This window comes from Psammomys obesus, unplaced genomic scaffold (genome assembly GCF_907164565.1).
Source record: "Psammomys obesus unplaced genomic scaffold, mPsaObe1.curated_primary_1811, whole genome shotgun sequence".
NCBI lineage: Eukaryota > Metazoa > Chordata > Mammalia > Rodentia > Muridae > Psammomys > Psammomys obesus.
Genome location: NW_026596085.1, coordinates 1,676,303 through 1,694,084, shown reverse-complemented (window position 1 = coordinate 1,694,084; position 17,782 = coordinate 1,676,303). Strand labels below are relative to the sequence as shown.

At 44.1% G+C, this 17,782-nt stretch overlaps 1 protein-coding gene across 2 annotated transcripts in view; it reads right to left on the bottom strand.

Moving 5' to 3' along the window:
* Positions 1 to 736: 736 nt before the first annotated feature.
* The window catches only part of Racgap1 (Rac GTPase activating protein 1), a 29,264-nt gene continuing 12,218 nt past the window's right edge, over positions 737 to 17,782 (bottom strand). For both annotated transcript variants that reach the window (XM_055627023.1, XM_055627024.1), the window contains exons 5-17: positions 16,365 to 16,434; positions 14,536 to 14,589; positions 12,944 to 13,024; positions 12,328 to 12,445; positions 11,149 to 11,279; positions 8,502 to 8,666; positions 6,957 to 7,052; positions 6,676 to 6,874; positions 4,416 to 4,521; positions 4,114 to 4,246; positions 3,771 to 3,894; positions 2,344 to 2,449; positions 737 to 1,642 (exon numbers count right to left, since the gene is read on the bottom strand). In XM_055627023.1, coding sequence (XP_055482998.1) covers positions 1,567 to 1,642; positions 2,344 to 2,449; positions 3,771 to 3,894; positions 4,114 to 4,246; positions 4,416 to 4,521; positions 6,676 to 6,874; positions 6,957 to 7,052; positions 8,502 to 8,666; positions 11,149 to 11,279; positions 12,328 to 12,445; positions 12,944 to 13,024; positions 14,536 to 14,589; positions 16,365 to 16,434 — 1,459 coding nt within the window. In that variant the 3' untranslated portion in view covers positions 737 to 1,566. The remainder of the gene's footprint in view (positions 1,643 to 2,343; positions 2,450 to 3,770; positions 3,895 to 4,113; positions 4,247 to 4,415; positions 4,522 to 6,675; positions 6,875 to 6,956; positions 7,053 to 8,501; positions 8,667 to 11,148; positions 11,280 to 12,327; positions 12,446 to 12,943; positions 13,025 to 14,535; positions 14,590 to 16,364; positions 16,435 to 17,782) is intronic.

Sequence of the window (17,782 nt, the reverse complement as noted above, 5' to 3'; positions counted from 1 at the left end):
CGTGCCTTCACTAACGTTACACAACCCATTTACTTCCTCTCCATTAGTGACTTCAAGTGTACCTTGGAGAGATGCTACAGAGCAGGAAATGTGGAGTTGGGCTAATCTGATGCTTGCAAAAGACTGAAGAAAAGAGGTATCATCTAGGATAAAGTTAGAAAAAGGCCTAGCAGGCTTGTGTGAGGAGGGAGGTTGGGAGATGGGACCCGTCTTCTGTCAATTTGCTGAGGCAGATGGGCCCTGCTGTGAGAGCTGCCCCCTCCTGGGAAAAAAGCCAGTAGGTTGCCTCCTCTCTCCACTGCTACATATTAAGCCTGCAACTGTTTGCGTTCAATCTCAGCTACATTCTGCTCACCAGCGTCAGCGCTGCCAGCGCAGGTGCCCTCGGTTAATCACCCAGCTCACTCCAGAGCCACTTCCAGCAGGGAAGAATGTTCCAGGCAGCCAGCCAGCTGCAATTTTTTTCTCTAAATCTGCCCATTCTGATCCCTAAAGACTGGTTTAAAGTTTATTTTTCGCCTAAAATGCTTTCTTCAAACAAGAAGATAACAAATCTAGGACTTCAGTTTAGAAAAGCAGATTGAATGAGGAAGGAGAAACAAAGTCTGTAGGTAGACGTCAGGACCAGGTGGGAAGTGGAGGTGAACAACAGGCTGAAAACACTTTCAGGAAAGACATTTTCTGAAAGTGCTGAAGGACAAAAAAACCAACAACACATTCATTTTGAAAAAGTCGTTTATTTTTTTCCACATAATATTCAAAATAAGTGTCTCACAGATAAGAATTAGTAGGAGTCAGAAAACAGCCTATGGAAGGAAGCCATTTTGGACACTGGAAAATGCTAATCAAAAAAGCCAACATTCACATATATGTGTCTGTTTCACGGGAAAAGTTCACCATCCAAAGTGCAAGACCAAGCGTTTTACCATATGAGAATGCTGACAGTCTCCTAAAATGTTAGCTGACTATTTAAACGGGCTCCACTGGACAAGAGTCCCTAATAGAATCTGGACAGATCAATCTGGCTTTGACCCCAGTCAACTACAGAGTCCCGCACAGACTGACAGAGACAATGCACGGTGTGGCCCACAGACTGCATAGCCCAGAGGACAGTGAAGCATCCCGAGATCAGCGCCTCACTCTATGCGGCTGTTGAGGGCTCCATGCCACGCCAGTCCCTAAAGGAGGAAGGGGAACCTTCATCCTCTGTCCTGAAACCTCCTGTCCTGAGATAACTCAGTTTTACCAAAGAGATAAGATTTCTGTTATTGTCTAAGTGACACCAAAAGAAAGTCATTTCATGAGCAGGATTTGGCTTTAAGCCAAAGGGATACTCCCCCAAAAAAAGTCATAACCGATTCCTACTACCCCTTCCACCCTATCTAAAAGCTCCTGACAGCTAATACAAGGTGCTGGTACAGGTGAGAGGGAGTATGTAATAAGGAAACTTTCAGACACATTAAACTTTATTTAAAGCCTAGAAAATGCTAAAAAAAAGTAATTACAAATAGCAAATAGGCATGCTTCCTGCATTCTGCAAAAGCTGGACACTACACAGAAATGGCTTTACTTGAGGTACGGAGCAGGGAAAAATTTGCCTTGTTGACCTAGGTTGGTGGCAGACTTGCTCTTGTTCCCAAATCTAAAAAAACAAAAACACAAAAAACATACACACAGATAATGAATGAGAAAAGTGCTCTGCAGGGCTGGCGAAGGCAGTGTCAAAGAAAGGCATTACTCTATACACCTGGTGCCTGGGATCATCCCTGGAACCCTAGAAAGGTGGAAGGAACGAGCCAACAAGGCTGTCCTCCACATGGGTGCCGCAGGAACACACATACTATGCACATGCACACCAATACACATTTTTAAAAAAAGTACTCTATAAAAAATATTGAATAAACAATCACATTGTTATTTGATATAAAGAACTAAATACAGGATACATCTAGGAAGCTATTTTGTAAGGTGCTGCTGATCACCCAATAAGATGGGTCACAGCAAAGCCCTTCATTTTGACAGGAAGTTTCCTTTAACATCTAGTTACTTCTATTTCAATGATTCTTTTCATTTCTTTAGATAAGGCCCTGGCTAGCCGTGGACTCCTGGTAATTCTCCTGCCTCAGTCTCCCAAAGGCTAGGACTGTTGGGACTGCAGGCATATACATCACATGTCTAGCTTCAATAAACTATTGCCGTAAAGCCTGGAGACCTGAGTTCAATTCCTAGGAGAGCTGACGTACCGGGCATGCTCCTACCTCAGCCTGCTGCTGTGACTCACGCATGAGTACACAGGTACACACATACACACGCACGAATGCACACGCACACCTTTCGGCATACCTGGGAGTGCTCTTGGAGAGGTTGTATAATCTCTGTGACAGGGAACTTGATAAAGGAGTCTTGACAAGTTGGAATTCAGGAGTGGTCATGGGCCCCAGTAAGCTCACTTCAAATGAAATTCAGACATATTTTTAAGAGAATGGGAAGAAGAAAGCACCTTTGAAGATGGGCAGTTTTATACGGACTGCCTTCTGAAGGCCAGACATCTAGCAGTTCAGAGCTCGTTTTGCCCCTGTTTTGTAACTTGCTCCTGAATCATTTGAACTATCCAGGCAACTACACCATGAATAGCTGGCACTCACTTCCAGATTCAGACCATTCTTAAGCTCCAAGCCTCACACCAGAACATTTGTCTTTTACATATATTAGAAGAAATAGCCAGGCATGGTGGTGCACACCTCTAATCCCAACACTTGGGGAGGCAGAGGCAGGAGCATCTCTGAGTTCAAGACCAGCCTGGTCTACAAAGTGAGTCTAGAACAGCCAAGATTACACAGAGAAAAAAAAAAAAAAAAAAAAAGCACAACCAAAAACCAAAAAGACCAAACCCAAACAAAAAAATCCCCACTTTTTTTTTTTAATACTTTGTTATGTATACATTGTTCTATCTTCATGTACACCTGCAGGCCAGAAGAGGGCACCAGATCTCATTATAGATGGTTGTGAGCCACCATGTGGTTGCTGGGAATTGAACTCAGGACCTCTGGAAGGGCAGCCAGTGCTCTTAATCTCTGAGCCATTTCTCCAGCAAACCCCCCCCAACACTTTTCTTAAAAAGAAACTTAATGTTTATGTGGTGGGAATGAAACAATTACTCATAAAATTGCTAGCGGCAACATAAATGGCAAATGTCACATAAGAACCCAATGGAAAGCCAGTGAGAGGACTAGTGGGCAAAGGCACTTGCCACCAAACCTTATGACCTGGATCCGATCCTTGGGACCCACATGGTAGGAGGGGAGAACCAATTCCCTCAGGTTGTCCTCCGGCCCCCACAAATGCACAAGGACATATACACCCACACACATATAATAAAATTAATAACAACTTTTTGAAAAAGAAACCAAATCAGTAAAACATGCCAACAAACCTAAAAAAGAGAATTAACCCTTACAGTATTCATGGTGCTGGGTGTAGCACTCTGAATGATGTGAAAAACTGTTGGAATTTTCGAGGTAAATATGAGGGTTGCGGGGGGCTGATTAGAGGAGCTGAGAAAATGGTCTCATGGACCCAGACTGGCCCTGAGCTCAGCTCGCAGGTGAGGACAGCCTTGAGCTCTCCCTCCTGCTTTCACTTCCCAAGTGACTACAGATGCTCTTCACCACACCCAACCCACTGTATATCAAACAGCTGGAACAAAATGGGCAATGGGAAATGGGCACCCGGCCAAGGCCCTGCAGAAGCAAGTGTGCGGCAGAACTGACCTTTAACGTCTGGTGTCCGTGGTGTCGAGTTTCCATTGCCTCGCTGGATGTCCACGTTCTCCTGGTCCACCATCATGAACTGGTTCCAGTATTCCAGGGGCAGAGAGAGCAGGCGCTCCACCACCTAAGGCACCAACGTCAGGGCTCAGTGCGTGGAGCCCTTTGTGCTGCCGTGTCTCTGAGACAGTCTCTCTCTGGGTCCAGACCAGGCTGTGGCGATGCTCCTGGCACAGCCTGCCAATGCATGTGCTCAGTACGCAAGGCTTATTTCTGTTACTATGCCATGCCTGTGCATGCAAAGGCCGTACTTCACGTGTGCGAGCCCGAGCACATGCATCCCTACCTTAAGCTGGCGCTTGATGTCCTGGAACACTGTCACTGGATCTGGATTAGGCACAGTGTGGGCGACTATTGTAGGGCCAAAGACTTTAGCTAGATTGGCAATATCCATCTTAGTGTTCGGACTCTGAGCCACTCTAAACAAAAGAGTACGTAAAATTAAAAAACTCACTATTCCTCTTCAATATACACCAACATGTACATTCTGTAAGAAAACAACCTCCTAACACCTCCCAACACCCAGTGCACACTACCTTCTCCTTGCAAAGTCCCCTAGCTCCCAGGACAACTTTCTGCCGCACTAACCTCTGCAAGTGGATCATGAGGAAGGCTAAGGTGTCTCTGTTGGCCTGGGGCAGTTCACTGACAGCCTGGTACATGGCGGCTGTGCTGTTGTCTTCATCTGTTATCTCTGTAATGAAAAGAAAGCACTAAGAGGCCCAGACTCGTCCCCTTGACAGCAGCTTCTAAGTTATCGACCACAAGGGCCCATCTCTACAGTGAGCTTCTGAAACCTCTGATGAGGTTCATGACAGCATCAGACTCTAGTTTCATTAACAAGCAGGACACTGGCTAACAGTTCAATGAGGAGTCAGAACTTCCTAAAAATCACCCTGCAGTTAGAGAAAGCAGTGGCAACCCATCTGCTGGGAAGACAACTATCAGCAGTGATAATCATCAACAAGGAACTCACTCATACTGCTATGTATCAGGTGCTATTTTAAGTGTGAGGATAAACCAAACAAAAAAGGGCCTTGTCTATGAAATAAACACTCTTTTGGAAAAGCTGGTCAGGAAAAACAAAAACAAAACACATGTCATAAAGAAACGAAGAAAAACATATGACACATGAAATGAAGAAAAAAGAGGCCCGTGGAGTGCTAGAAAGTCACAGGACCTGCTGCTTCACACAAGACGGTCAGGAATGTGGTGTTGTTGTTGTTTTTGAAACTGGGTCCCAGGAAGCCTAGTCCAGCCTCAGATTCACTATGTAGCCAAAGCTGCTCTCAAAAGTCCAATCACCCCGCCTCTACCTCCCAAGCACTGGGACTACCATGTCATACACCTGGCTTTGGAAAGCTGTTTCCAAGGACAATATATCTGAAGAGAAGAAAGAGAGGAAGGGGAATAAAAGGGCAAACTACAAAGAAACTAGAGGGAAACAGTTGGGGCTCAGAGTACAACAAATACGAAGGACTTGACGTAGGCGTATGCGAAGAAATCCCAGTCTCTGGACTGGAGAAATGTTCCAGAGTTAAGAGCATGGCTGCCCTTGCAGAGGACCTGGGTTCAGTTTCTAGCACCCACACGCCGGCTCACAGCAATCTGTGACTCCAGTTCCAGGGGCCCTGACACCCTCTTCAGGCCTCTGCAGACCCTGCGTGCCTATGTGCACAGAAAGGCACAACACCTATATTCATAAAGTAAAAAGAAACCCAAGACTCCAGAGTTAGAAGAGCAAGGAAAGGGATAAAGCAAAATGGTGTTGGAGAGAAGAACCAGGAGCCAAGTCACACGGGGTCTTTTCAACCATGTTAAAGACTGGAGTTCAGTCTAAAAATGATGGGCAAGCCAGATGGTGGTGGTGCATGACTTTAAGCCCAGCACTTGGAAGGCAGAGGCAGGCAGATCTCTGAGTTTGAGACCAGCCTGGTCTACAGAGTGAGTGCCAGGACAGCCAGGGCTACATAGAGAAACCCTGTCTGGAAAAACAAAACAAACAGACAAAATGAAATAGTAAAATAAAATAAAAATGATGGGTGGAAGACATAAGAGACATCAAGTAACTTAGACTGTGACAGGACCACACCAGCACCTGTATAAAGAGCATCTTGTAAGAGGCACAGGCAGAAACAGGACAATCTGCCAGCAGACTCTTAGCATATTCCAGGGACAGTTAGGTACCACGACTCGTGACAAATGCCAAATTTAAGGTGTATTTACAAGGCTCTGACAAGATTTGTGGCGGAAAAGAAAGGAATCAAAGCTGGTTCTGATTTCAAAGGGGCAACCTAAAACTTGACCAAGAACAAAAAGCAATAGCAAACCCTGCTAAGTCCCATCTAGTTTAATTCTTGCCTAATTTTATGTGTATGTGTGCTTTGCCAACATGTATAGGAGCCAGAAGGGGCGTCAGATCCCTTGGGTCTGGAGTTAGATAGTATGACCCAACCATGTGGATGCCAAGAATCAAAATCAGAACCTCTTGAAGAGCAGCCAGTGTTTAACCATTTAGCCATCTCTCAGCCATCTCTCAGTGTTTAACCATTTAGCCATTTCTCAGATGAGAAAGAAGTATATACTCAGAGATCCACCTGCCTTTGCCTCCCAAGTGCTGGAATTAAAGTCATGCCCCATTGCCACCACCCAGCTTATTCATCATTTCAGACTGAACTCCAGTCTAAAATGGTTGTATTAATAGCTGACGTTTGCTTTATCTAGTCAACTGTCTGAGTACCCACTACATTTCAGGCACTGTAGTGGGGAATGGAAAAGTAGTAAAATGTGTGAACAAAGTCCAGTTCTGGAATCACAGTCAAGTTCCAAAATCAAGTTCTGCCCTTACCTGCTGCCTCCATGAAGGCTTTACTTAGCCAAAAGGTCAGAAGGGGTTCCTTGAGGTTTCGAAGGAAGTCTTTCAGGAGGCTGCAGATGGCATGGATATCGTCCACTTTGCTGAGGAGAGGTACAGTTTTCACTTTGAGGAATTTCTCCTTCAGCTCTCTGACTGTTCGGTCGCAGCCTGAGATCCTGTATAAGCCTGCCTGTTATAAAGACAACACTTGCTTAGCAACTCCCAGGCTACCGACAGACAGAACAAACACACCCTGTCCAGAGTCTCCTCACCTCAGTCAGGCCTCGCTGCTCAATCTCATTCACACAGCTGACAACAATAGCGGGAATCATTGGAGAAGTCTGAGACACAAAATCTGCCAACATTCCCTGGAAAAAAGGAGCTTCATTATTTATACCACTGAGGCCAAGAGAGGAAGGCCACATGCACAGAGTTGCCATTGAACACTAGTGGATTATATCACTATTTGAATTCTATTCTCAAGTACACTTTAGAACAGCCTCGGGGGATGAGAGACGGCTCAGCAATTAAGAACATGTACTACCTTCTAGAGTACTTGGGTGGCTCACAGCCATCTGTAACTCCAGCTCCAGGGGAATCTGGCATCTCTGGCCTCCAGAGGTTACCTGAACTCATGTGCACACAACACCCCACTCCCTTATAGTTTCAAGAGTAATAAAATTTAAGAAAAATCTTGGAGGAACAAGGTGCAGCTCCCTCAGTAGGGTGCATGCCTAGCATGCATGAGGCCCTGGTTTTGACCCCGTGGTGACAGATGCCTGTTAACCAAGCACTCTGGAGATAGAAGCGAGAGGACCAGAGTTTGGAGGTCATCCTAAGCTACATGAGCCTCAAAACAAAAACAAACAGTGTTGGCTGCTTTTCCTACTTTCATGCTGTGATTGCTTTATATATACTATATTTTTTCATGGGCAAGTAATAATGCCACCAGCTATGACTACTTCCTTTTCTTTTACCCAAAGACAAGAGAAAGCAGTATTGAGGAGATTACAGCTGTGAGCTGGGTGTGGTGGCACAGCCACAGTCTCTAATCTTGCAGAGGGCGGCAGATCTTTTGAGTCTGAGGCCAGCCTGGTCTACATAGTGAATTCCAGGACAGCCAGGGATATGTAGAAAGACCCTGCCTTGAAAACAGCCAGCCATAGTGGCACATGTCTGTGATCCAGCTGAGCCTGGTCTACAAAGCGAGTCCAGGACAGCCAAGCCCACACACAGAAACCCTGTCTCAAAAAAAAAAAAAATCACAACAGGCAGTGATGGCACACACCTTTCATTACAGAGCTCAGGAGTAGAGGCAGTCAGATCTTTGTGAGTTCCAGGCCAGCCTGGCTTACAAAGCAAGTTCCAGGATAGCTAAAAGCTACATACAGGATGTGTAAAAAATTCAGTGTATATGTTCTTCAATACTATAATATGCTATAGCTTAAAATATATAATATAAAGAAATTCATGTGCTGGTTGTTTTGTAAGCTAAGTGTTAAAACTCTGCAAGGATACTACTTTCAAAAAAATTGTGATCATGTTCGGCCAAGTAAACAGAGAACAGAGAACAAGGCTCTTTCAGTTTGTAGACTTAACCTAAATAAGCTGATAATTTTTAGAAAATAAAATAAACAGGTATAGTGGCACAGGCTTTTGGTCCCAGAATTTGAGAGGCAGAGACAGGCAGATCTCTGTGCATTCAAGGGCAGCACATGTGTCTTGAGTCCAGGACAGCCAATGCTACACAGAGAAATCGTCTCTAAAAACAAAACAAAAATAAGTAACAAATGGTGTTTTGCTCCCATGAATCTTACCTCTCCAATCTTAACAGGAGTTCCCACCAGAGGAGAAATGCAGGGAAGGGGACATCGCTCCCGACATTCTGGGTGAGAGACCAAACGACAGTCTCTACATTTCAGAGACAGCTTGCCAAACTTGATTCGCTTTCCACAGGGAACACAAGATTCAGGCTTAATAACCTAAAGAGAATACAGGGCAGAAGCAACAGAATGATATGAATCACCAAGTTATTGTCAATCACATGCATTAAGCACACAGTATGTACGAAACAGCGTTTCAGGGCCACTACATATTTTAATGAAATTCCCACAAATTTTGTAAAATAGGTTTTGTTTTCTTCATTTTAAGAATAGCAGTAGCCAGGCATGGAACATACCTATAACATTCAGTAGGCAAAGGCAGGTGGAGCCCTGTGAGTTTGAGGCCAGCCTGGTCTACAAAGTGAGTCACGGCTACCCAGAGAAATCCTGTCTCAAAAAACCAAATAACAACAAAAAACAAACAAACAAACAACAACAGAAACCAGTGGTCTGTTGGGTATGGTAGCACATTCTTTAATTCAAGTACCTAGGAGCCAAAGGTAGGCAGATCTCTGTGAGCTCAAAACCAAACCAGGACTACAAAATTAAACTCCTGACTCAAAAAAGGGAGTGGTCACCAGCTGCCAGCAGCTCCTCTCTTAGGGGTGGATCCCTGTGGGCCCCTCCTCCACCCATGCAGCAGGAGGTGGAAGAGCATTGTTCTCTGGAGGCGTGGCTGCTGAGGAGTTGCTCCCGCTCACACCCATGCACACATTAGCAGCACTAATCAGACTCAGCTAATCTTTATGAGGGCACGGGACATCACATCGCAAGGGTAGCCCAAGAGTTGGGGAAGGTAGTACCGGTGGTGACTAGGATCAAAACACATATGCATGTCTAAAATTCTCCAAGAATAAGCAAAGAATGCCACACCTTTAAAGGCAGCTAATCACAAGTTTGACATGATATAGAGAAACTGAAAATGTCATCTATTATTCATTGTGTATAAAAAACAGTAGCCACATAGGCAAAAGTCTGGAAGATCTTCAGAAAATTATGCATAGTTACCATATAACCCAGTAAGTCCATTTGCAGGTATGCAAATCCAACAGGAACTAAAATGTATCCACATAGAACCTGTTGACATATGTAGCTTTCTTCCTAGCAGCTGAAAATGAAACCCTAAAAGTCTGTCCACTGATGAGTGGATGTGTGGTATACGCTTTCCATACAGTGAAATATTATTCACTGTAGAAAGAAACAGAGAGAGAGAGAGAGAGGAAGAAAGAAAGAGAGAAAGAAAGAGAAACAAATAAACAAACAAACACACTGGCTGTACACAGAATGGACGAGTAAATGGAAGCAGCCAGACAAAGGCACACAGGCTATGTGACCTCATGTGTATGAAATGTCTTAAAATAGACAAACCCATACAAAGTGCTATCTATGGTGGGAGCCTATGGCTATTGGATGTTGGTATGGCACAGAATTGTGGGGGAAATTCCATTAGGTATAGGATTTCATTTTGGGGAGGTGAAAATGTTCTAAAAATGACAGTGGTGACAGATAGCCAATTATATAATTATACTGAATGTCAATGAATTGTGTATTTAAATGGGTGAATGAAGCCAGGCAATGGTAGCTTACACCTGTAATTCCAGCATGTAAGAGACCAGTGAAGCTGGAGCCACACCTCAGAGACTAAGAGCACTCACTGTTATTCAATTCCCAGCATCCACACTAGGCAGCTCACAGTTGCCTATAACTGCAGCTCCAAATGATCTGACACCCTACATTAAGATTGCCAACATCATCAAACTAATTTTATGGGAAAAGTGTACTGCCTGGACTAGAATGTGAGTCACATGGGCTATCTTTTGAGCAAATCTGATGAAAAACATCCTTAAAAATCTGTGTATTAAGCTAGAGAGATGGCTCAGAGGTTAAAAGCACTTGCTGCTCTTTCAAAGGTGCTGAGTTCGATTACTAGCTACCACATGGTGGCTCACAACCATCTGTAATGAGATCTGTACTCTCTTCTGGTGTGTAGGCATATGTGCAGGCAGAACACTATACATAATAAATATTAAAAAAAAAAAAACAACTGTGTATTGGGGGCCAACAAGATGGCCCCATGGGTAAGGCACCTGCCACCAAGCCTAATGGGCTGAGTTCGACCCCTAGGACTCCTCTGATGAAAGAAGAATGATGGCATATGCATGGCCCCCACTGCATTCAGAAAATAATTTCTTTTTAATAAAAAATCATTTTTTATTAAAAAAATGATTTATATTTGATTGTACGTAAAATAAGCTCAATAAAGCCAGGTGTGGTTGTGTACTCCTTTAATCCCAGCACTCGGGAGGCAGAGGCAGGCGGATCTCTGAGCTTGAGGCCAGCCTGGTCTACAGAGTGAGTCTCAGGACATCCAGAACTACACAGAGAAACCCTGTCTTGAAAAACAAAACAAAAAGCTAAACAAAAAGAAACCCAGCCCCCTGGTTCCCCTAAATAAATCCCAGCACAAGGGAGGCCAGAGCAAGAGGGACAACAGAGCTAGAGGCCAACCCAGCCAATGAGAACAAATCTGTCTCCAAAAACAAACTAATTGCCTCAAAGGACATGAAGCCACCAGATTTACCGTCTTTGAGACGAAGTCGTGTAGGCGCGTGCCTCCATTATTTTCAGGTGTCCCTGAATTGTTGGTCTCAGTTCTTGGCTCCAGCGGCTTGCTATTTAAAGCTGAGTCACTGTTCACAGGTTGTAAAGGACCTAGAAAACAATCAAATTTAAACTTCTGTCCTGAAAACTTTCATCCTTATGAATTTTAATCCCATTTTTATTTTTTTATTCTCTTACTTTTCTCTTTTTACCTTCACTTTTAATATAACTGGTAGCAGTGAACACACAAACACACACACACAGTTTCCAAGAGAAGCTACAGCCCTCCACTGGCGGCACACTCTGACTAGCCCCCTGGGGGAAAAGGGCAGCACAGACACCTCCCAGGGCAGCAGCAGGCAGATACTAAGAACCTCCTACCCCCGCTCATGCTGTCCCAAGAGGCTTCTCAGAACCAACTCTCAGTTTCAACCAGTGTTTTATTTCTTTATATTTGGTTTTGGTAGCCAAGGCTAGCCTCAAACATGATTGGTCTTTCTGTCTCGGGACTTGGGTGGTTCACTTTCAGGCATCAAACACCAAACCTGGCTTTTCTTCCTTCCTTAAAAAATTTTTTTTTGAGATTTTTATTATGTGTATGAATGTTCAACTGAATGGATCTGCGCACCACAGATGTAGTGTAGTGCCCAAAGAGGCCAGAAGGAGGTGTCAGATTCCCTAGGTCTAGAGTTACAGAGGGTTGAACCATCCTTTGGGTGTGGGGAACCAAACCTGTGTCCTCTTCAGGAGAGGCTGGTGCTGAGCCATCCCCCCAGCTTCCCTTCGTTCTTTGGTCTCCACATGTATGTAAGGACTGGCCTTGAGCTCAATATGAAGAAGGTGAGGCTGCCCTCCAATTACCAAAGGAAGGTTGGTTTTGTTTGTTTTTTGTTTTTAAGATTTATTTATTCAAAAATATGAGCATTTTATTCGCATGTATGTCTGCATGACAGAAGAAAGCATCAAAACCCATTATAGGTGACTGTCAGCCATCATGTGGTGGCTGAGAATGGAACTCAGAACCTCTGGAAGAGCAGACAATGCTCTTAACTGCTGAGCCATCTCTCCAGCCCCTGCCCTCCAATTACAATCTCCTGGCTCAATTATAGCTGTGCGCCTGTGGAGATAATGGAGAGACTTAGCCATAAATCCACCAGACCTGACTTCCCTCGGCTCCTGGTCCAGGATGGCAATGTCTCAATAGTCGACACAGCTTCAATGGGTCCGCCATCACCGGGAACAGTCACTGTAGTTTTTGCAACTATCGATTCATTTGCCTGAAACAAAAACCATAATGAAAGAAAGATAAACAGGCTCTTTGTTTCTATTTAGGTATTTCCCACTAGGCAAAAATTCCCAAATCCTGGGTAAGTCTTATATTCCAGCCCTAAGCCTTTAAATCAAAATCTCATATACTAAAGGGTTAAAGATATCAGCAAAATACAATCAAACCTATAGCTAACAATTCTGATTTTTGTGTGTTTGCTTGTTTTGTGAAAGGTTCTTGTTATGTAGTTCTGGCTGCCCTGGGACTATGATAAACCAGGCTGGCCTCAGAATCACTGAGATTCACCTGCCTCTGCCTCCAGAGTGCTGGGATGAAAAGTGTGTGCCATTAGACCCAGCTCAGCTGACAGCCCTACTCAAAGCCCACTCGTATGGACAATAAAGGACCTCACTACATAGTGAAGCTCTCCAGCTTCTCTCACAACAGCCCCGTGTAACACTGCCTGCCACCTCACTAGCCCCAGTTCTCTGGCCCTGAGTCCTCTTACCTGGTCTACCGTAGAGCCAATGGAGCAGGTTTTCTTTACAGGCCCAGGAGGGCCATCGATGAACTGTCGGCTATTGGAGCGCTGGAGAGGGGGTGAGAGCAACTTTAGCATCAAGTACAACTGAAGCCCAGAAAACACAATAATCCTATCAGCCAACTACATGCAAGTTCTAAGAACCAGGCTACAATAAATAACAATGTGCTTTTTCTCACGGCCTGTTTGTTAAACAAACACAAAGATGCTTTCAGAGCTATAGAAAAAGAGACAAGCTTTGGAGACAGCATCTGAAGAAGTGGAGCTGTAATCCTATCTAAGGACAAGAAGTCTTTGGAAACACATCAAATACCCTAAGCACGTCAGCACAGAGCTCCATATCCCATTATACACACACTGCATCTGAGGCATGTATTAGCACACAAAACTCCTGCATAAAAATTCACATGACAACTCAAAAACTCAAATACACCCTTTCCCACTGTGTGAGGATGCCCCAGACCCACACAGTAAAGCAGCGTCCCACTGGAAGAGGCACTACTTCAAGCAGCACCTCCGTGGCCCTACAGGGCTGTTGAGATGGCTCAGTGAGTAAAGGCGCTCACTATGCAAGCCTGATGACCTGAGTTCACCCTAGGATTCGCAGGGGCTTGGAGAGAACCAGCTCACCTGCACAGAGACATGCATGTGCCCGCACTCACACAGCCACATTCACAAATGGTAAGACACAAATTTCTAAAGTTAAGTATTGTCCCAGCAGCATTAACTCATTTGCCTTTTGTGCTTGCTTTGAAACAGGATCTCTTGATGTGCTCTTGGCTCTCCTGGACTTGCTCTGTGGACTAGGTGAGCTCCAACTCACAGAGCCACCTCTGCCTCCCAAGCGCCTGGACTAGAGTGTGCCACCACAGCTGACCTATATTTTGTGGTTTTTATGTTTAACAATGTAGGAGATGTGTCAGTTTTTTATCCAAATTTCCCCAAAAAAAGAACTCTTACTAGAGGGGTTTTGGTTTCTTTCACTATTTATTTTTATTTCATGTGTGTGAGTGTTAGCCTGCATGCATGAGTGTACACCACATGCATGACTAAAGCCCGCGGAGGCAAGAAAGGCACGGGGTCCTCTAGAACCAGAGGGAGGCATTTCTGAGTCACCCCATGGGAACTCCATTCAGGCCCTCTACAAAAGCAGCAAGTGCTCTAACAACAGGCCCTTTTTCTTTTTTCTTTTCTTTTTTTTTTTTTTTAAAGGATATCACAATGTAGTTCAACTTGGTCTCAAACTTCCTAAGTAGCCCAGGCTAGCCTCAAATCATTATCTTCCTGACTCAACATGTTAGGACCACAGTGTGGGACAGGATGCCAGGCAAGAGAACTCTCACTTTAAAAATGTAAAGCATCTGAGCCTGAAGGCACAGGCATATAACCCAGCCACTCTCAAGGCTGAGGCAGGAGGATCACAGTCAAAGCTTACCTACACAGCAAGTTAAGGACATCCTGGCACTGAGTGACAAGATATACAGTGGGACAGCACTAGCCTAGAATGTGTGGGACTACGGGTCAAGCCCCCGGGGGAGGGGCAGCAAGAGCATACATACCCTCTTTTCTCGTTTCTTCATTTTGAAATTCTTCACCGAAGAAGAATCCCAGTCCTGTTGGCAATTAGACCATGTTAATCTCTTTCTTTGGCTAGGTCACTTATAAATCCTGCACTAATAACTTTTCAGCAAACAAGCCAGACTGCCTAACCTAAAGCCTCAGGAGAAGGAAATTACAAAGGTCTTTGGAGTTTGCTCCAAAGCTGCAGTTAAGTTAACATGCTTCCTTCAAATATTGAAGCAACAGTAACAGAATCAGGAACCAATGCCACAGAGACAGTAAAAGGTTAGAGAATCAACTCCTGTCGTGACCATTACAGGAGCCTGGTTCTTTATTGCTGATTATTTTTCTAATTAGTTTTAGAACTTAGAGAATATAAGACACTGTACTGACCATCACGTTGGATGTGACCGCCATTATCTAATTGGATATTCCATACCACGGTGCCACTTAAAAAGTCAGTTTTAAACCATCAAGAATATCCTTGCTTTTTGGTCTTAAAAGCGAGTTTACCCTTAAATTCTATGCTTTCTACTACAGTCTGGTTTCACTTCTGTTATTGCAGGCACTGGCATTCATTTTAGGATCTTATCTACCTTTGATTCCCTACTCCTGGTTTCCCCTAGAAACAGTCAGTACAGCAAACAGCAGCTCCACATGAACTGAACCACCCCAGCTGATGGTCAAGTAATTTAGCTACAGGTTGATCAGATCCAGTTATAACAGCTAACACAGTTGAGGTTTTCCTCAAAACTCACCTGATGTGTTTGATTCTATATTCCAGACATGCTCTATATCATTCTTCATTTCAAAAGGTGGCTACCCAATATTTATATCCTTAAAATGGATATTTGCTTCTCTGGTTGAATGAGCAAAAACACTCCTAGGCCTATAGTAAACACTTGCTATTTGCTTTGCATCAAAAAAGCCAAACTCACCAGGCAGTAGTGGCACATGCCTTTACCTTTAATCCCAGTGCTCAGGAGGCAGAGGCAGGTGGATCTCTTGAGTTTGAGGCCAGCCTGGTCTACAGAACAAGTTCCAGGACAGCCAAGGCTACACGGAAAAACCCTGGGTGGGGAGGGGAGGGAGAAGAGGGAGGAGGAAAAGACCAAACACTAACAATTTCCTGTGTTCTGTTTTGCTTGCTGGATTTCAGCCTCCCACAGAAATGACACATTACCAGTACACTACCAGTCTCCTGAACATTAAAGACTAAAATATCAGCAGATATATGAAACATTGTCATTTATATAGAAATTCCACCAGTTCTGCACAACTATTACTTAGTCAAAGAATAATATGCTGCCCAGAAATTTAAATCATACCCTCTGGCTGAAGTTAAGGGGTTTAGTTTCCTTCTAATAGAGGTGAAGGATGGCTAAGCCTTCCTCAAGAACCAGACTAATTTGGAAATAAGGTACAAATCTATTCACCTCAGCAGCAGCAAATAAACCTTCCCTGCATCTACATAGTCAGCTTCAGAACAGAACCCTATCTCAAAAATTAAAAGCAAAACACCTTGCCTAGTCAGTCTTGCTAACTTCTATCCAAGCTAAGGCTTTAACAAGTTATGAGATAATCATCTCCTACAGATTCCTCCAAGAGACTCAACCTCACAGCAATCCCCAAATTTCATATTCTTAATTCCAGAAACTAAATATTTAAGTGATTGGTCTTACAGCTCTTATGGATTTATATTTTAAGTTGCTCACTCAGAATCTGTAATAGATCAACTAGTGAAACAGTCATAAAGGATGGCCAAGGACAGGCCAGAGATGCTCCTACAGGAGCAGGTTAACAAAAGTAGAGATCAAATGTTTATTACCAATGATTCATCAGTCTTGTCAAAGCTGATATCTGATAAAATGGAACCAGATTCATCAATCGTTGACAGTCTGGATTAAAAACAATAACACAGCATTAGACACAGACAACATAAAACATAAAAACGGCACCCCGAGTAGTCCCACAGGTCGGTAACAGACAAGTCAGCCTAGCTGCAGAGAGCTGTTTTCTATGGTCTCCACAGAGCAACGGGACCGCAGGAACAGCACGGCAAGTAGCACAGCCAGGGCCATGCAGTCCTTTCTTGCTGAGGATGTACTACATGCGGGCTGAGGTTCAATTTGGTTCCAACAATGTCCGTTGCTGCTTACAAGTGAGTATTACCCAGCGCTGCACTTGTGATTTGTTTCTGTTGTTGTTTTTTTGTTTTGTCTGAGACAAGGCCTGTAGCCAAGACTGCCCATGAACTTCCTATGGAACTGCAGATGACCTTCAACTTCTGACTCTCCTGGCCCTACTTTGCAAATGCTGGGATTACAGATGTGTATCTGAAGGCCCAGTTTACAAGGTGCTGGGAACTGAACCATACTAGACTCTGCTCTCTGACCTACATCCCCAGACCCAATGCTGGCTTTTTAAGACAGTAAGCCTAAACTGGATGTAGTAACAATTTTGAAGTATAGGCAGAGGATCAGGAGTTCAAGGCCACCCTGAGATATGTAAGACCCCATTTCAAAAAGTAGAAGGGTTGGGAGGCTGAGTGGTGGCTCAATGATTAAGAGTGCATACTACTCTTCCAGAGGAATGGAGTTCATTCAGTTCCCAGCACCTAAATCAGGCAGCTCTAATCTTCCATAGCTCCCACAGCAGGGAATCCACTACCCTCTTCTGGTTTTCCTGGGCACCCTGTACAAGCATATGGCTCATCCTCTTACACACATACTCATAATATTTTTTTAATCTTTAAAAAAATATAGAAATCAAGCTGGGTGTGGAAAAAAGTATGTCTTCTTATAGATTCCACATAAGCTGGGCAGAGTGGCAGCACAGCTTTAACCCCAGCATTTAGGAGGAAGAGAACTGTGGATCTCTATGAATTTAAGGCCAGCCTGGTTTACACAATAAATTCAGGGCAGCCTGGGCTATACCCTAAGACCCTAGCTCATCAAACCAAACAAAGTAAGATTCCCCATGGACCAACCAGCCAACAAAACAAATAATTCTAAGAGTGTAAGCCTTTTCCTACTTATTGTACTAAGAGTATTACATCCAAAGCCTGGCTGAGACTACTTTAGTGGCACTATGGAACCAAGGTGATTGTCTGGTCCGAGCTCTCTGCAGCCACAAGAGCTCTCTGGAGAGTACACACTGTGCGTGTTCCTGGGCTTGCTACCTCCGCTTGGTTTCTTAGCAATGTACAGGAGCAGTTATCGATGTGCAATTTAACACCAACATCAA